This window comes from Tursiops truncatus, chromosome 20 (genome assembly GCF_011762595.2).
Source record: "Tursiops truncatus isolate mTurTru1 chromosome 20, mTurTru1.mat.Y, whole genome shotgun sequence".
In the NCBI taxonomy this organism is placed as follows: Eukaryota; Metazoa; Chordata; class Mammalia; order Artiodactyla; family Delphinidae; genus Tursiops; species Tursiops truncatus.
The window spans coordinates 9,949,195-9,962,530 of NC_047053.1; the positions used below are offsets into that span (position 1 = coordinate 9,949,195).

The 13,336-nt window shown below is 40.8% G+C and overlaps 1 protein-coding gene across 2 annotated transcripts in view; it reads right to left on the reverse strand.

Annotated features, from left to right (window-relative positions):
• Positions 1-13,336, reverse strand: part of NUP88 (nucleoporin 88) — a 30,377-nt gene that overhangs the window by 13,361 nt on the left and 3,680 nt on the right. The window contains exons 4-8 of one of the 2 annotated variants that reach the window (XM_073797802.1): positions 12,563-12,688; positions 9,632-9,718; positions 6,712-6,885; positions 2,264-2,450; positions 1,622-1,769 (exon numbers count right to left, since the gene is read on the reverse strand). In XM_073797802.1, the coding sequence (XP_073653903.1) occupies positions 1,622-1,769; positions 2,264-2,450; positions 6,712-6,885; positions 9,632-9,718; positions 12,563-12,688 (722 nt within the window). Of the gene's footprint in view, positions 1-1,621; positions 1,770-2,263; positions 2,451-6,711; positions 6,889-9,631; positions 9,719-12,562; positions 12,689-13,336 lie in introns of both variants that reach the window. The other variant, XM_004319042.4, reaches the window with a different exon arrangement.

Below are 13,336 nucleotides of genomic sequence, written 5' to 3' on the forward strand. Positions count from 1 at the left end.
GTATGTTTCAGGTATTGTAATATGCCTTAAGTATAAATATGAATCAGTCAAAAATTTATTAGTTTCACATATGAAAATGTTATCTTTTTTTTTTTTTATAAATTTATTTATTTATTTTTGGCTGTGTTGGGTCTTCGTTTCTGTGCGAGGGCTTTCTCTAGTTGCGGCAAGTGGGGGCCACTCTTCATCGCCATGCGCGGGCCTCTCACTGTCGCGGCCTCTCCCGTTGCCGAGCACAGGCTCCGGACACGCAGGCTCAGCGGCCATGGCTCACGGGCCTAGTTGCTCCGCGGCATGTGGGATCTTCCCAGACCAGGGCTCGAACCCGTGTCCCCTGCATTGGCAGGCAGATTCTCAACCACTGCGCCACCAGGGAAGCCCCTGAAAATGTTATCTCTTATTCAAAGAATCAAGATAAAAAAGCCTACAATTAAGATTTCTGAAAAACGTATGTATCTTTATAAGGAAACCAATTAGTTTATGTCACTTTACCTCACTAGGTCTCAATTTCCTCATATACAAAGCAAAGTTCTGAGACTTAATATTTAGACTATATCTGTCCAAACCCTGTTCAATTAGACATGCCCAATGAATCCTCTTTGCTGGTTTATTATATAAGGACTACTATGCCCTTAAATGTTCTGACTACACTTTAGTACAGAGTTGAAGCCATTATTACCAAACCCAGGCAAACTGGCTAATAGGACTGTAGGCAGATTAAGTCAGGCTGCTACAAGATTGAACTCCCTTTCTCTGGACTGGAGAGACGAAAACTATGAAAGGTACACCCAATTATTCCAGACTGAGTGAGCTTTTGTTCCTCATTCTTCACAGGGAGGAAGACTAGATCCTAGAGGAGACTCTGAGAAACTGTTGAGGGGCAAATAGGATTATAGGATTTTTATGTCAGAAGGGACCTTAGAGATCATCTGATGTTATCTCTATTATCTTTATGTGAGAAGTTGAATAAATGTCCGATACTACAGAGCCTATTAATGTTAGAGCTCTAACGAAAACCTAGGACACTCCAGACTCCTAGTTACAAACTCCTTCCACTGAGCCATGCTGAGTCTGGACAACACACAGAACACATTCTTTGATAGTCTCAGCAGTTTATCCAAGAGCGCCCTAGATGAACAGATATAAGTTGCCAGAAGGATCTGGTGCCAACCCAGGTAAGTTAAAGCAAAAGGAAAAAAGAAAAAAAGGAAACATTCAAATGGGCCTGGGTATAACAGTATGTTCTAAAATGAAGAAAGATATTTTAAAGAGATACTTTAATACCAGTATAATTTTATTTTTAAAGTTATTTTAAAAGTTTATTAAAGTTTGCATACATTTAAGAATTTGAATCATGAAATCTCCTTTTGATTGGACCAGGAAAAAGTCACTATTATAAATCTGAGTGGATCCAGACTGAAGACCACTATCCTAAAACTTAGGGAATTTGCTTAGTCTTTCTTGGACCTACAGTGCAATGTTGTAACTGAAAGGCCAAAAGAACCCAGTCAACTTTTTAAAGGCTGGAACTACAGAAAAAATAAATTACACAGGAATACCCTGTGATAATCTTAGTACAAATATAATGAAATAAAAGAACTAATTTTAGTGAAAACTTTACCTCTGTGAAGTTTGATTGGACAAGAAAAGTCAGAATCAAAGGGCTCGTCCTCTCCAGATGCCAGTTTCAGGGCAAGCTCCAACTCCACACACTCAAACACATACAGAGAAGGAATGAGGTCTGCCCTGGAATCCCAGGACTTCTCTGACTGAAAAAAAAGCACTGTAATTTTAGTGTTTCATGTTGCTTTGAAAATGTACACAACTAAAAACAGAAGCAAAAAGCTGAATCAAATAGTGCTTTCAAACTCTTAATTCCACCCTCTATTCCAATAGTGCCTTGTTATTCTTAAAAGTGAAAAAAAGGCCTCTCTTTTTTTAGGAAGTTGTAAATAAACAAGTTTAGAGAAGAGCCAATTCAGTGATTCAAAGGTTCTTTATACCTATCACCAAAGGTGGCAATACAGAGTTCAGAAAGAAATATATAGGTCGCTGGACCAAGTAACCTGGGTGCATTTTAACTTCCTTCAATTTAAGTTTTTAAAGTGGGCTTCAATTACTTTTAAGTGTTAAGTAAGTTTTCAAAATACACATAAGTGCCAAATAGAAACTATAAAATTCCTCATATACGAAACATTCATAGTGGTCCAGGAACTATCCCTGGTGTTGGAGATACAAATATGCCCACAGCAGCCCGACTTACTGTTTGGTCGTCTTCTTCTTCCCCTTCCAGCACAACACAGTGATACAGCATTCCTGATTCAGTAGCAATCACCAAGATGTTGGGGACACATGGTAAGCAGAGTACAGCACACGCATCATAACCATAGTTATCTTCAGCTGCAGGATGCATGGGCAGTGGGCCTAACAGCTTTCCTACACTCCCAGGGCTAAAGAAAGAGTGAAAACATACTTGGAAAATGTTGATAGCAGACAACCATGCTCATCACTTAAGAACTTTTTTTGACTTTTCTTTCCCCAGCTATCATACACTAATTCAAAATATAGTATATTCCCAATGTCTCCACTTTTTCATTTTCCCACTCAATTCCCACCTCTTTGGTACTTCTCAACTGGACATAATTTTGCCCCCAAGGGGACACTGGCATGTGTCTGATGACATTTTTGGTTGCCACCACTGGGAGGAGGGGGAGAAGTTACTGGTGTCTAGAGGCCAGAGATGCTGCTAAACACTGCCCCACAGGGCAGTCCCCTACAACAAAGAATGATTCGGCTCAAAATGTCAATAGTGCAGAGTTTGAAAGATCCTGCCCTAAATTTACTGTGGTTTATGCCTTCACCACTCCAGTAGAAGCTACTCTCTGGCAGAGGTCACCATTGAGATTCTAGTTGCTAAATGCAAAAAAGGCCCTTATCTCGAGCTGGTGCAGCATTTATAACTGGTTAACAATGATTGCTTCGTAATACCCTTAACATCTGTACATTCTTTCTCCTAGTTTTCTCTTCCTACCTCTCTGAACACACCTTTCTAATACCCTTTCCTAATTTCTGCCTCTTAAATATTTGCGCTTTCTCGGATTCCATTGTAAACCTTCTTCTCTTTTCAAAATACACACTTATATAAGAGCATATCAGGACTTCCCTGGTGGCGCAGTGGTTAAGAATCCACTTGCCAATGCAGGGGGCACGGGTTGGAGCCCTGGTCCGGGAAGATCCCACATGCCACAGAGCAAGCAACTAAGCCCGTGCGCCACAACTACTGAGCCTGCGCTCTAGAGCCGGTGAACCACAATTACTGAGGCCACGCGCCACAACTACTGAAGCCCGCGTGCCTAGAGCCCATGCTCCGCAACAAGAGAAGCCACTGCAATGAGAAGCCCGCGCACCACAACGAAGAGTAGCCCCCGCTCGCCACAACTAGAGAAAGCCCATGCACAGCAACGAAGACCCAACACATCCAAAAATAAATAAATAAATTTATTTTTTAAAAAAAGAGCCTATTAACTATGCCTGGTTTTAACCATTACCTGTATTCTGATGACTCCCAAAAACTTTTATTCTGAAGTGCAGCTTATCTTCAGACCCACTATTTAATTGGATTAGGCAAATACACTTACTGAGTGCTGGATAACACCCCCAAGGAAGTAATGGTTTAGCTGGGGAAGCAGACATTTAACTAGAATTACTATAACATCTGTAACAATGCAAGGATTTACAGGGTACAAAGCAACACTGAAAGGTACAAAGCAAGTGAGATATGTAAGAAAGGTATCCAAAATAAGTAAGATCGGGCTTCCCTGGTGGCGCAGTGGTTGAGAGTCCGCCTGCCAATGCAGGGGACGCGGGTTCGTGCCCCGGTCTGGGAGGATCCCACATGCCGCAGAGAGGCTGGGCCTGTGAGCCATGGCCGCTGGGCCTGCGCATTCGGAGCCTGTGCTCCGCAACGGGAGAGGCCACAGCAGTGAGAGGCCCACGTACCGCAAAAAGAAAAAAAAAAAAAATCAATGGGAACAGCATATTCTGGGAAGGGATGGTGAGCATTCCAAGCTAGGGAGCAGCATATATCCAGTTCTGGAGGAATGAAAGGCGAGGAATTGACAGGAAGGAAACTTAGCTTGGTATAATGGGAGGCGAAGTGCAAAGTCTAAGGCAACAGAACAGTAGCTGGGCTGGCTTTTGAAGCAGACAGTCTCATATGCCATGTTAACGTGCTCAGAGTCTCTCCGCTGGGTGACAGTGTGTCACTAGAGGTTTAAATCAAGAGTGATAGAGTTTCACTTTACTAAGATTAATCAGATGGTAGTGAGGAGGATGACAAAGAGGGGACCAAAACGGGATTCAAGGCAACTAGTTAAGAGAAGAACGATCCAGGCAGAAGATGATGAGGGTCTGAAGCAAGGACAGGGGAATAGAGATGGGTATATACATTCAAGAAATTTTCATGGTAAAATCAATAGAATTTTGGGACCAGACTGGACTTATGAGGATGTAGAAGATGACTTTCAGGTTGTGGGCTAAGGTTACTAGGTAGATAATGTGGGCAAATAAGGGCCAAGTAGTTTGGGGAGGAAGGGTAAGGGAGGGTAATAATGTTACCACAAAAGCCTCCCGAGAGAGACCATGTGTGAAAGGCAGAGAACATTTCTGTCCAGGAGAACAGGACTGACAGCGAATCCTCATCATTCTGCCATCTATAAAGCTCTTTCATCTTTCTTAATTATCTTTTTCATTTTGCATCCTCTCTTCTCTCTCCTGGGTTCACTTCCACTCCCATTTCTACCTAGTGAATCCTTCAGGTCCAAGCTTCTGTGTTACCATCTTCTGAGTCCTCCGAGACAGGCAGCCTAAGCACTTACTCTGTCCCACTCCCAGAGCACCCTGTGATGCCTTCAGCACATCATGTTGTACTACAGTTTTGGTTTGTCATAGGCCTTTCTGGTAGACAAGGAACCACATAGCAGGGACTCTGCCTTCAACCTTGTATTCCCATATTTTGCCACAGAGTGAGTCCTGAATAAATATCTGTTGATTTATAAATAAATAAATTACAATGTTCAGATTCGGGCCGTATGCCTCTCTAGTTACAAACTTTCCCAAAATTCTTATCCTCTATTGATTCTAACTCTCACCATAACAGATGATTCTTATTTCTTCATTTTACCTGTATTTTCTCTCTAGTCCTGTATTTCCAAATGTCCATGGAATATTTCCAAATTAGTTGCCCTTCCTGACCTCATTATTTCTGTTAATGGCTCACTCCCTTAACCAAACAGCAACAAAGTCTTATTGATCCTTCCTTTGTAGTATGTACTATGTTCATTTCTCCCTTGTATTACCACCCTAGTTCAAACTCTTACAGACCTTAAACTAAAATTTGGAAGTTCCTTTAAAAGTCTCTCTGCCCCAGTCCCTTTCCTAACCAATTGTTTTATCCTTCTCCTGTTTAGAAACCATCACTGGATTCCTACTAACCTATTCCTACAGAAAAGACTCCACATCCCTTAACTAGGTATTTAACTCCACCACATTTTCCCTGGACAGGAGCTTCCAGCTTTATCACTAGACGCTCCCTACCTGAATCTTCTGCTCCAGCCCCAAGTGTCTAATCATTGGACCTTAAACAACATTTGCACTTGCCTGTTTTCATACTTGACTTCATGCTGCTCTTGTGACTAAAATGGTCTTACCCTTCCTTGATGCTTCATTTAATCCTGCTTTAAAGCCTTAAGTCTCATATGACATCAGTCCTTCTCTATGAAAATTTCCTTAACTTCTTCAGTCAGAATCATCTCTCCTTCCTCTGGGTTCTTATTATGCGCCACTAATGCAGTACGAGTCATTATCTTTCCATGGTTATGTATGTCTTTTCCCCACAACTGGGACATAAGATACCAGATAACCATGTCTAACCATCCCCATGGTGCCTTGTTCACATAAGATACATGATACAGATCTTCCTTGACTTACAGCGGGGTTACGTCCCAATAAACCCATTGTTAAGTTGACAATATTTTAAGTTGAAAATACATTTAATACAACTTACCTACCAAACATCATAGCTTAGCCTAGCTTACCTTAAATGTGCTCAGAACACTTACATTAGCCTACAGTTGGGCAAAATCATCTAACACAAAGCCTATTTTATAATAAAGTGTTGAATATCTCATGGAAGTTATTGAATACTGTACTGAAAGTGAAAAACAGAATGGCTGTAAGTATATCAGTTGTTTACCCTTGTGATCGTGTGGCTGACTGGAAGCTGTGCTAACTGCCCAGCATCACAAGACAGTATCAACTGAATATCCCTAGCGCAGGAAAAGATCAAAATTAAAAATTTAAAGTACAGTTTCTACTGAATGCATACTGGTTTTGCACCATCGTAAAATCATAAGTCTGACTAAGTTGGGGACCATCTGTAAATACTTTTTTGATTGACTATCCTTTGTGAACACAAATCCAGTCTTATCTTAAGTGATTATCCACGAATTCTATAGAACTTACCCAAATAATACGAGGAAATGAAAAGTCAAATGATCTGTATCAACTTTCTCTTCAAAATATGCAAGCCAGCCTTGAAAGGCTGCAATACTTCCAGAAACTCAAAAACACGGACCCCAAGTGCAACCATGACAATCTATACTGGAGCACAAGCTGGGCTTTCATTTCAGGTGGGTTACCTCCTCAGCTTACCTGTGCAACAGACTAACATATGTAAGGAAAGTCTCCCCATTCTCATACAAGATGTACAGGGGGTAAGCCAATACTTCATCTTTGCCTTTTTGTCCAAATATGTTCTTCGGGACTGCTGACAACGGCCCAAAGTCAAATGCAACTGCTGTCTCTCCTAGAGATGCGGTGTAGGCCCTTCTGAAAAGAGATTTTAAAACCAACTGGTTGGAAACGAAAACAGAAATAAAATGTCCAATAACAGCAGGTGGGGATTGAATTTGTATTCAATGGAGTGATAAGACAAAAAATTGTGATAATGAAGAATGTTAAACAACATTGGAAAATTCTCATAAAATTCAATGAAAGTAGGCCATAAAATTATGTAAAGTTGAAATATACAATCACACAAACAGTAAAAATACACACATACAGACATGCATAAACACAGAAAAGAAACAGGAAGAAAACACATAAAGATATCGAGTTATCTCTAAGCAACAGGAGGCATTCAGTCCACGAATATCTACTAAATATTACTAAGCACTCAGTGCCTGTGGTTCTGGGAAACATCAGTGACTTGAACAAAGGCCCCCCTCTAACGAGAGAGACGTCCACAGAGAAGCCAACCACATAACACAGAGCCAGAATATGACGTTATGAAGAAAAATAAAGCAGGGGAAGAGAGTACTGATGGAGGTGCTGCTTTAGGTGATCTGGGAAAGACTCTGATAAGGTGCTATTTGAGCAAAGATTTGAAAGAAGTAAGGGAGCGAGTCTGTGGTCACGTAGAGAAGGAGCAGTTCAGGCAGAAGGAAGGACACAGGCAAAGACCAAGGAGGGCGGTGGCAGGAGTGTCTGAGGAATGGCAAGGAGGCTGAGTGGCTGGAGCTCAGAGCCTGGGAGGACTGAGCTGGAGGGCTGCAGTCAGCGGGCAGAAATCAATGGAGTGCGGAGAGCAGGGAAGCAGAATGAGCTGATTTATACCGAAAAGTAGCACTCTGATGGCTATGCTGAGGACAGACTACAGGAAATTTTAAAATACTTCATTTTCTTCTTAATACTTTTCTTAGTTTTCCCAATTTTCCGCAACAAATTTACATTACCTTTATAATCAGGAAAGACAAAATGATAAAACATGCTGTTTTGTATTTTAAAATTTAGTTTGTTATTCAAAAAGATTCCAGTTTAACACAAGGTTAATGAATATGGTTAAAATAAAACCACAGTTTCATATAGCTGAGAAAGTCAGCATCATTCCAAGCTGTTATAGGTACCATATATCTTAGTTTCTTTATCACATGGAAAGGTATATGGTTTCAGGAGGCAAAAAATGAGGAATCCCAAAATCCAGAATAAAAGAACTGCCTGAGTTAAACTAAAAAATTAAGACAATGAATGGAAACAAAAAGACAAAGCAGTTATTTCAAAGAGACTTAAATACCAAGCCATCCAAACTTAACTGGAACTTAATAAATATAGTAATATTTCTAATAATGGTAGTAGGTATCAATTAATGAGTACTTACTCTGTGCCATTCTAAGCACTTTTTATGCATGATCTCATTTATTCTGTACAATAATCCAATTAAGTGGTCACTACTTTTCATATTCATGGAATATACAGTCATGGAAATGACGCTTAGTGCAACTGAATAACCTGCCCAGACGCCACAGCTGACAAGCGGCAGAGCTGAGACTGGAACCCACCAGGTGTTGACGCCAGAGCCAAAGCTCTTAACTACTGCGTTTGCTCTACGGCCTCTCATCTGGACAGGGTGCCTGGCAAAGGAGGTTGGAAAGCAATGGAAACTCACTGCCGACACCAGAACAGGACCTATCAACTCGCAGAGGCAGGTATTTCCCCACTGTGGAGATGGCTGGATGTGAGGTTAACGAGCTGGTGCTATAAGACATTAAAATCATTTGACTGAAACTTTCAGTTGTGGGACTATTAAAGAGAATTAAAGTGGTCTCCAGGCTGGTGGCAACCTCTGACTCCTAGCAGAAGCAGATGAAATTTCTCTCTGGAGGAACACACCCCCAACTCAGGCTCTCAACATTTCAAAACATTAAGATCAAGTAAACATAAGTTCACAACGAGAGATCAGCAATCACAGGACGAAGCGACCATGATCATGGGGCAGGAGGAAGAACACACAGATTTAGATCCCCACCTCCCCAGGGCTTCAGATATTGAAACTGTCACATACAGAATAGCTGTATATAAAATATTCAAAGGAATAACGGTTAGAAAAACAAAAATAAAGATTATTAGATAGGACCATCATGGAGACATGAAAAGAACTAAATGGAACTTCCAGAAATACTGCTACTAAAGGCTTCTCTCTACATGCACACACTGTGGGTGATCATGTGTGGTAATCACCGGAAAGACTGATCAAGAGGCCAGAGGAATGGGGTTTGTAAGTTCAAAGGGTGATTCTGTTAGTGGTCAAAGTAGCCAGGAGCTTGCCCCTGTAGTGGGTAAGAAAACATAAAAGAAGCCAGGGTCACAGGAGAATCAGAAGGGCTCTCTACGTTCTGCTCCAGCTTCTGGGGTACTAGGTGCCGGGGGTCCAGCAATCTGCCCATCCACACTGAGTGAACAGCTGGCAAGCCTCCAGCCCAACACTCTCACCTTCCACCTTTGCTGTAACTTTGCAATATTATAATTCATTCTCTTATTCAAGATACAACAGGGAATAAATTTCAGCTATTCACATTTTTGAACTTTCTTGAAAAAAGACCAAGTTAGTAGTTATAGTGACATTCAGATTTGTAACTTCTCGTTACATATTCATATCGCCTATTTTTGTTTATTTCTCACATTACCAGAAAGCATGCTAAAGGCACCTTTGGAAAATCTTGCAATCTGCTAAAATTGCATTTATAATCCCGATAAACTAATTTTTAAAAATTTCATGACACAAATAAAAACTTACCCTTTATTGAGTATTAGACTTTCCTCTTCTGCTTCTGAAAGTACAATGACCTTAGTGGGTGTCTGGGGCTCACGTAGAGAGTAAATCCTAGCAATCAAAAGAGAAGAAAGCCAGTACTTAAAATTCTTTTTCATTTCCCAAAGTTCCTCTTTCCTTTCCATCTAGTCAGTTTCTGAGAATTTTCCTACCAGTTATCACAACCATCTGCCAAAGATCTTGCTGTTACTGACAAAGTAGCCTACTTCATTTGTTCCATAACAAGATAAGAGGAAGGTTTCCCTGGGGCATGAAGAAATGTTCTCTACTCTAAGCAAAATGCCTCATCAGCCTTCCCCAACCACCACACCTCAGTCCTTAGCCATATTCACCTTGTCTAATCATCTCACTACTGCCTCTACGTTTGCCAGCTTCCCTCCAGTTATACCCATCTGTCTCTGCCTATGAGGAACCCAATCTCATCAGGGAAGAAACCATTTCTCACTGGCCAGCTGGTATGACCGTGGGTGACTTTTAGCCTGCAATTTGTGCATATTTGTGTTATATAAAGACACAATGTCTTCCCTCCTTTCTCAAGAGGTTAGTATAAAACTAAAAGAATTTTTTTTACCAAAATCATTTTAATTTAAAATAAATTTGGGGGGAATTCCCTGGTGGTCCAGTGGCTAGCACTCTGCATTCTCACTGCCAGGGACCCAGGTTCGATCCCTGGCCGGGGAACTAAGATCCCGCAAGCCACACAGCGTGGCTAAAATAATAATAATAATAATAAAAATTTTTCACAGCACATATGGCTATTGTTAAAAGGAGAAAAAAAATTTTAAAGGCCAGTAATATCATTATTAGAAATGCAAATCCCTCTTAAAGTCTTTATCAAGTTAATCACTTATTTTGTCTGATCCCACAAAGAATTTTTAAACTTAGTTTGTTCCATTATCAATAGAATGTCATTTAATAAATGTTTTTAATGAACATTCGATCCAATTGAACACACCATTCATTGTGGTCTTCCTAGCTGCCTACAAGCATTACTGACTTCAAAATACAAATAAGTCCTATAAATTGTAATGCAGAACAGTGAAAGGAAAAGTAAATGCAACAGGGCAGTGAGTGGGAATTTCTTGTTGCCCTGAAACTGTCAATAGGGTCAAAGCTTAGGAAAAGAGAAGTGTTAAATACCCAATATTTTAAAAGGAATCTTTAATAACTGAGGCCAGATACCTCCTTTAGGGCTTAATGTGAGGAAGACCTAGACCTACACTATCTCCTCACAATCTCCTTTTCCAGCTTACAAAAGACAGAAGGTGTCAAGAGTCCTTAAGAGTATGGTACGATGTCTGGAATGTGAGGGTCCTCCTTCTTTCTTTACCCCCAACTGCAGAACCAAATGGGTGGGTAGGAAAGGCCCTAAAAGAACCAGCCAGATTTAGGGGTACCTGTAATAAGGGGAAACGGGTATCTCATTTTCTAGCTGAATGCCAGATGTGTTGTCAAAAACTACAGGCCACCAAGGCAAGGGAATTCTTGGGTGATTCTGACATGTCATATCCTAGGGTTGGGGGCATGAGAACACTCTATGGTATCTACTCCAAGTATGGAAATTTCTGAAGGAGGTAGGCTGGGACAACATAAGAAAGGACTATAGTGTAGTATGCCCAGTTCTGTAGCCCTTGGAGGGCAGGGAAGAAGACCTTGGCAGTTACCATGGCTCCATACGAAAAACCACAACGGTTAGGTCGAGAAGGCAGGAGATACCAAGTTTAGGGATATTCCATCAGAGGGTTCAGGGCATGGACAGTTGGTAGAGCCAATGGGAAACAGAGCTCCTGAGTGATGGAGGGAGCTGAAGGCCAAACACTGCCCCTGAAAAAACCACACACCCATCTATGCAGAGACGATCACATCAATGGAGGCCACTAGCAGCTGAGGGAACTAGATTAAACCAGGAGGGATATGCCCCTGCCCTCCACTGATGGACAACCAGTTAGGTAGGATGTATGCCTCAGCTAGCACACTCTCTTTACCCCACCATTGAGGAGTCAGACCCAGAGGAAGGAGGAACAGCTCTCCGCCTTACACTTCACCCCCTACCTCAAGGTGCTTGGGTAGAAAGAAGAGTCAAAGAGCAGATCATGCCCTCCCCACTCATTTCAGATCCCTCAAGGTCTGACCTGTGATAGGACCAGGATATAGTTTTGAAGTGGATTTGAGATCAGAGTTTTAAACTGAACAGACTAAGTTTTAATAACTAAAAGTAACCAGAAATCTACGAGATCTGTGTAAGAAGCCCTTAAAGGATCAACCATTCAGCAGTAAAAGAAGATTTGGTAGAGCACAGTCAAAGCAGTGATTAGAAAAAATAAAACTGCAGGTATCTGTACATCAGTCAGTCTCCCCAACAAACTTTTTACATAAGGCAGATACAGAAAGTTAACTGATAATAGAGATCTCTGTAGGATTAGGGCATTTAATCATACAATGCAAAACCTGGAAGGGGCTTTAGTAAATGATCAGATGAAACCTGCTCATTTGACAAACTGGAAACTGAGGTGCCCAAGTTTTTAACATCCCAAAGACAGAAGTGGCACTGGGACAAGAACTCAAATCTCTCAATTCCCAATTAAATTATCTTTCCCCTATGCTACATTACCTCCAAAAGAGTGACACAGTGAAAACAGCTTTAGGGAGATTATCTTAATAGGTCAGATTGGGAAAGTAGAGACTGGAGGTAGGACCAGTTGAGAGGGAATAACAGTAATTAAGGCACGTAAGTTAGGGCAGCTGGACGATTCTTACACGATTGAGAATGGGTAACGACAGCCATCAGATAAAGCTTTCCAACATCTACTGACCCATTTAGTGGTACTCTGAGCTATTAACTGGCAACCAGAAAGAGAATCTTCCCACTCACAAAGCTGTAAGAAAAAAATGTACCTTATTACATTGTCTGATGTTAACAGCACTATGTGGGGGTCCAGCATCTCACTCGGATACCAGGCAGCATGCTTTAGAGTCAGAGAGGTAGAACTGGTGAAAAATCTCTCAGCAACGGGAGTGGTGCTAAAATAAAGACAGCAATTTCCCAAAACCTGGATGAAAAAGCTTCTAAAGGAAAACCTATCTTAACACTCTTTGCTCTTCTTTCCTTCAAATTCCTTTCTTATAAATCTTGCTGAGACAGCATTTAAAGCATCTACCAACCAACATCAAAGAATCAAAATTAAAATATTTTCTAAACTGTAGAGTATATTATACTGTACTTTACAAGTGATTTTACATACAGTATCTTACTTGATCCTTTTAGTAACTTTGTAAGGAAACTACAAGGGCAGCTATTATCACTCCTATTGTGGAAATGAGGAAACAGATTTAAAAAGGAAACATTTTTAAGGAGGCCCAACCTATGAGTTGTGGAGCTAAAGATGGGTTTCTACCTTATATTCTTTTCAGATCTTTCAGACTCTCATTTTTCAGGATTAATTGGAAAAGAAAAAAATACAACAATAAAACTTAGTTACACTTATGAGAAAACTGTCTGGCTCACAGTTAATAACTGCTTTTAAAACATCTTATTTCAACCTACTTGAAAAAACAGCCTGACTTCCAATGAGACAGCAATGTGATAATTTAGGCAGAATAAAAGTACAACCCCACATATACTGTAAACACTATTATCACAAGAAGCCAGTGTGCAGACCATCTGGAGTA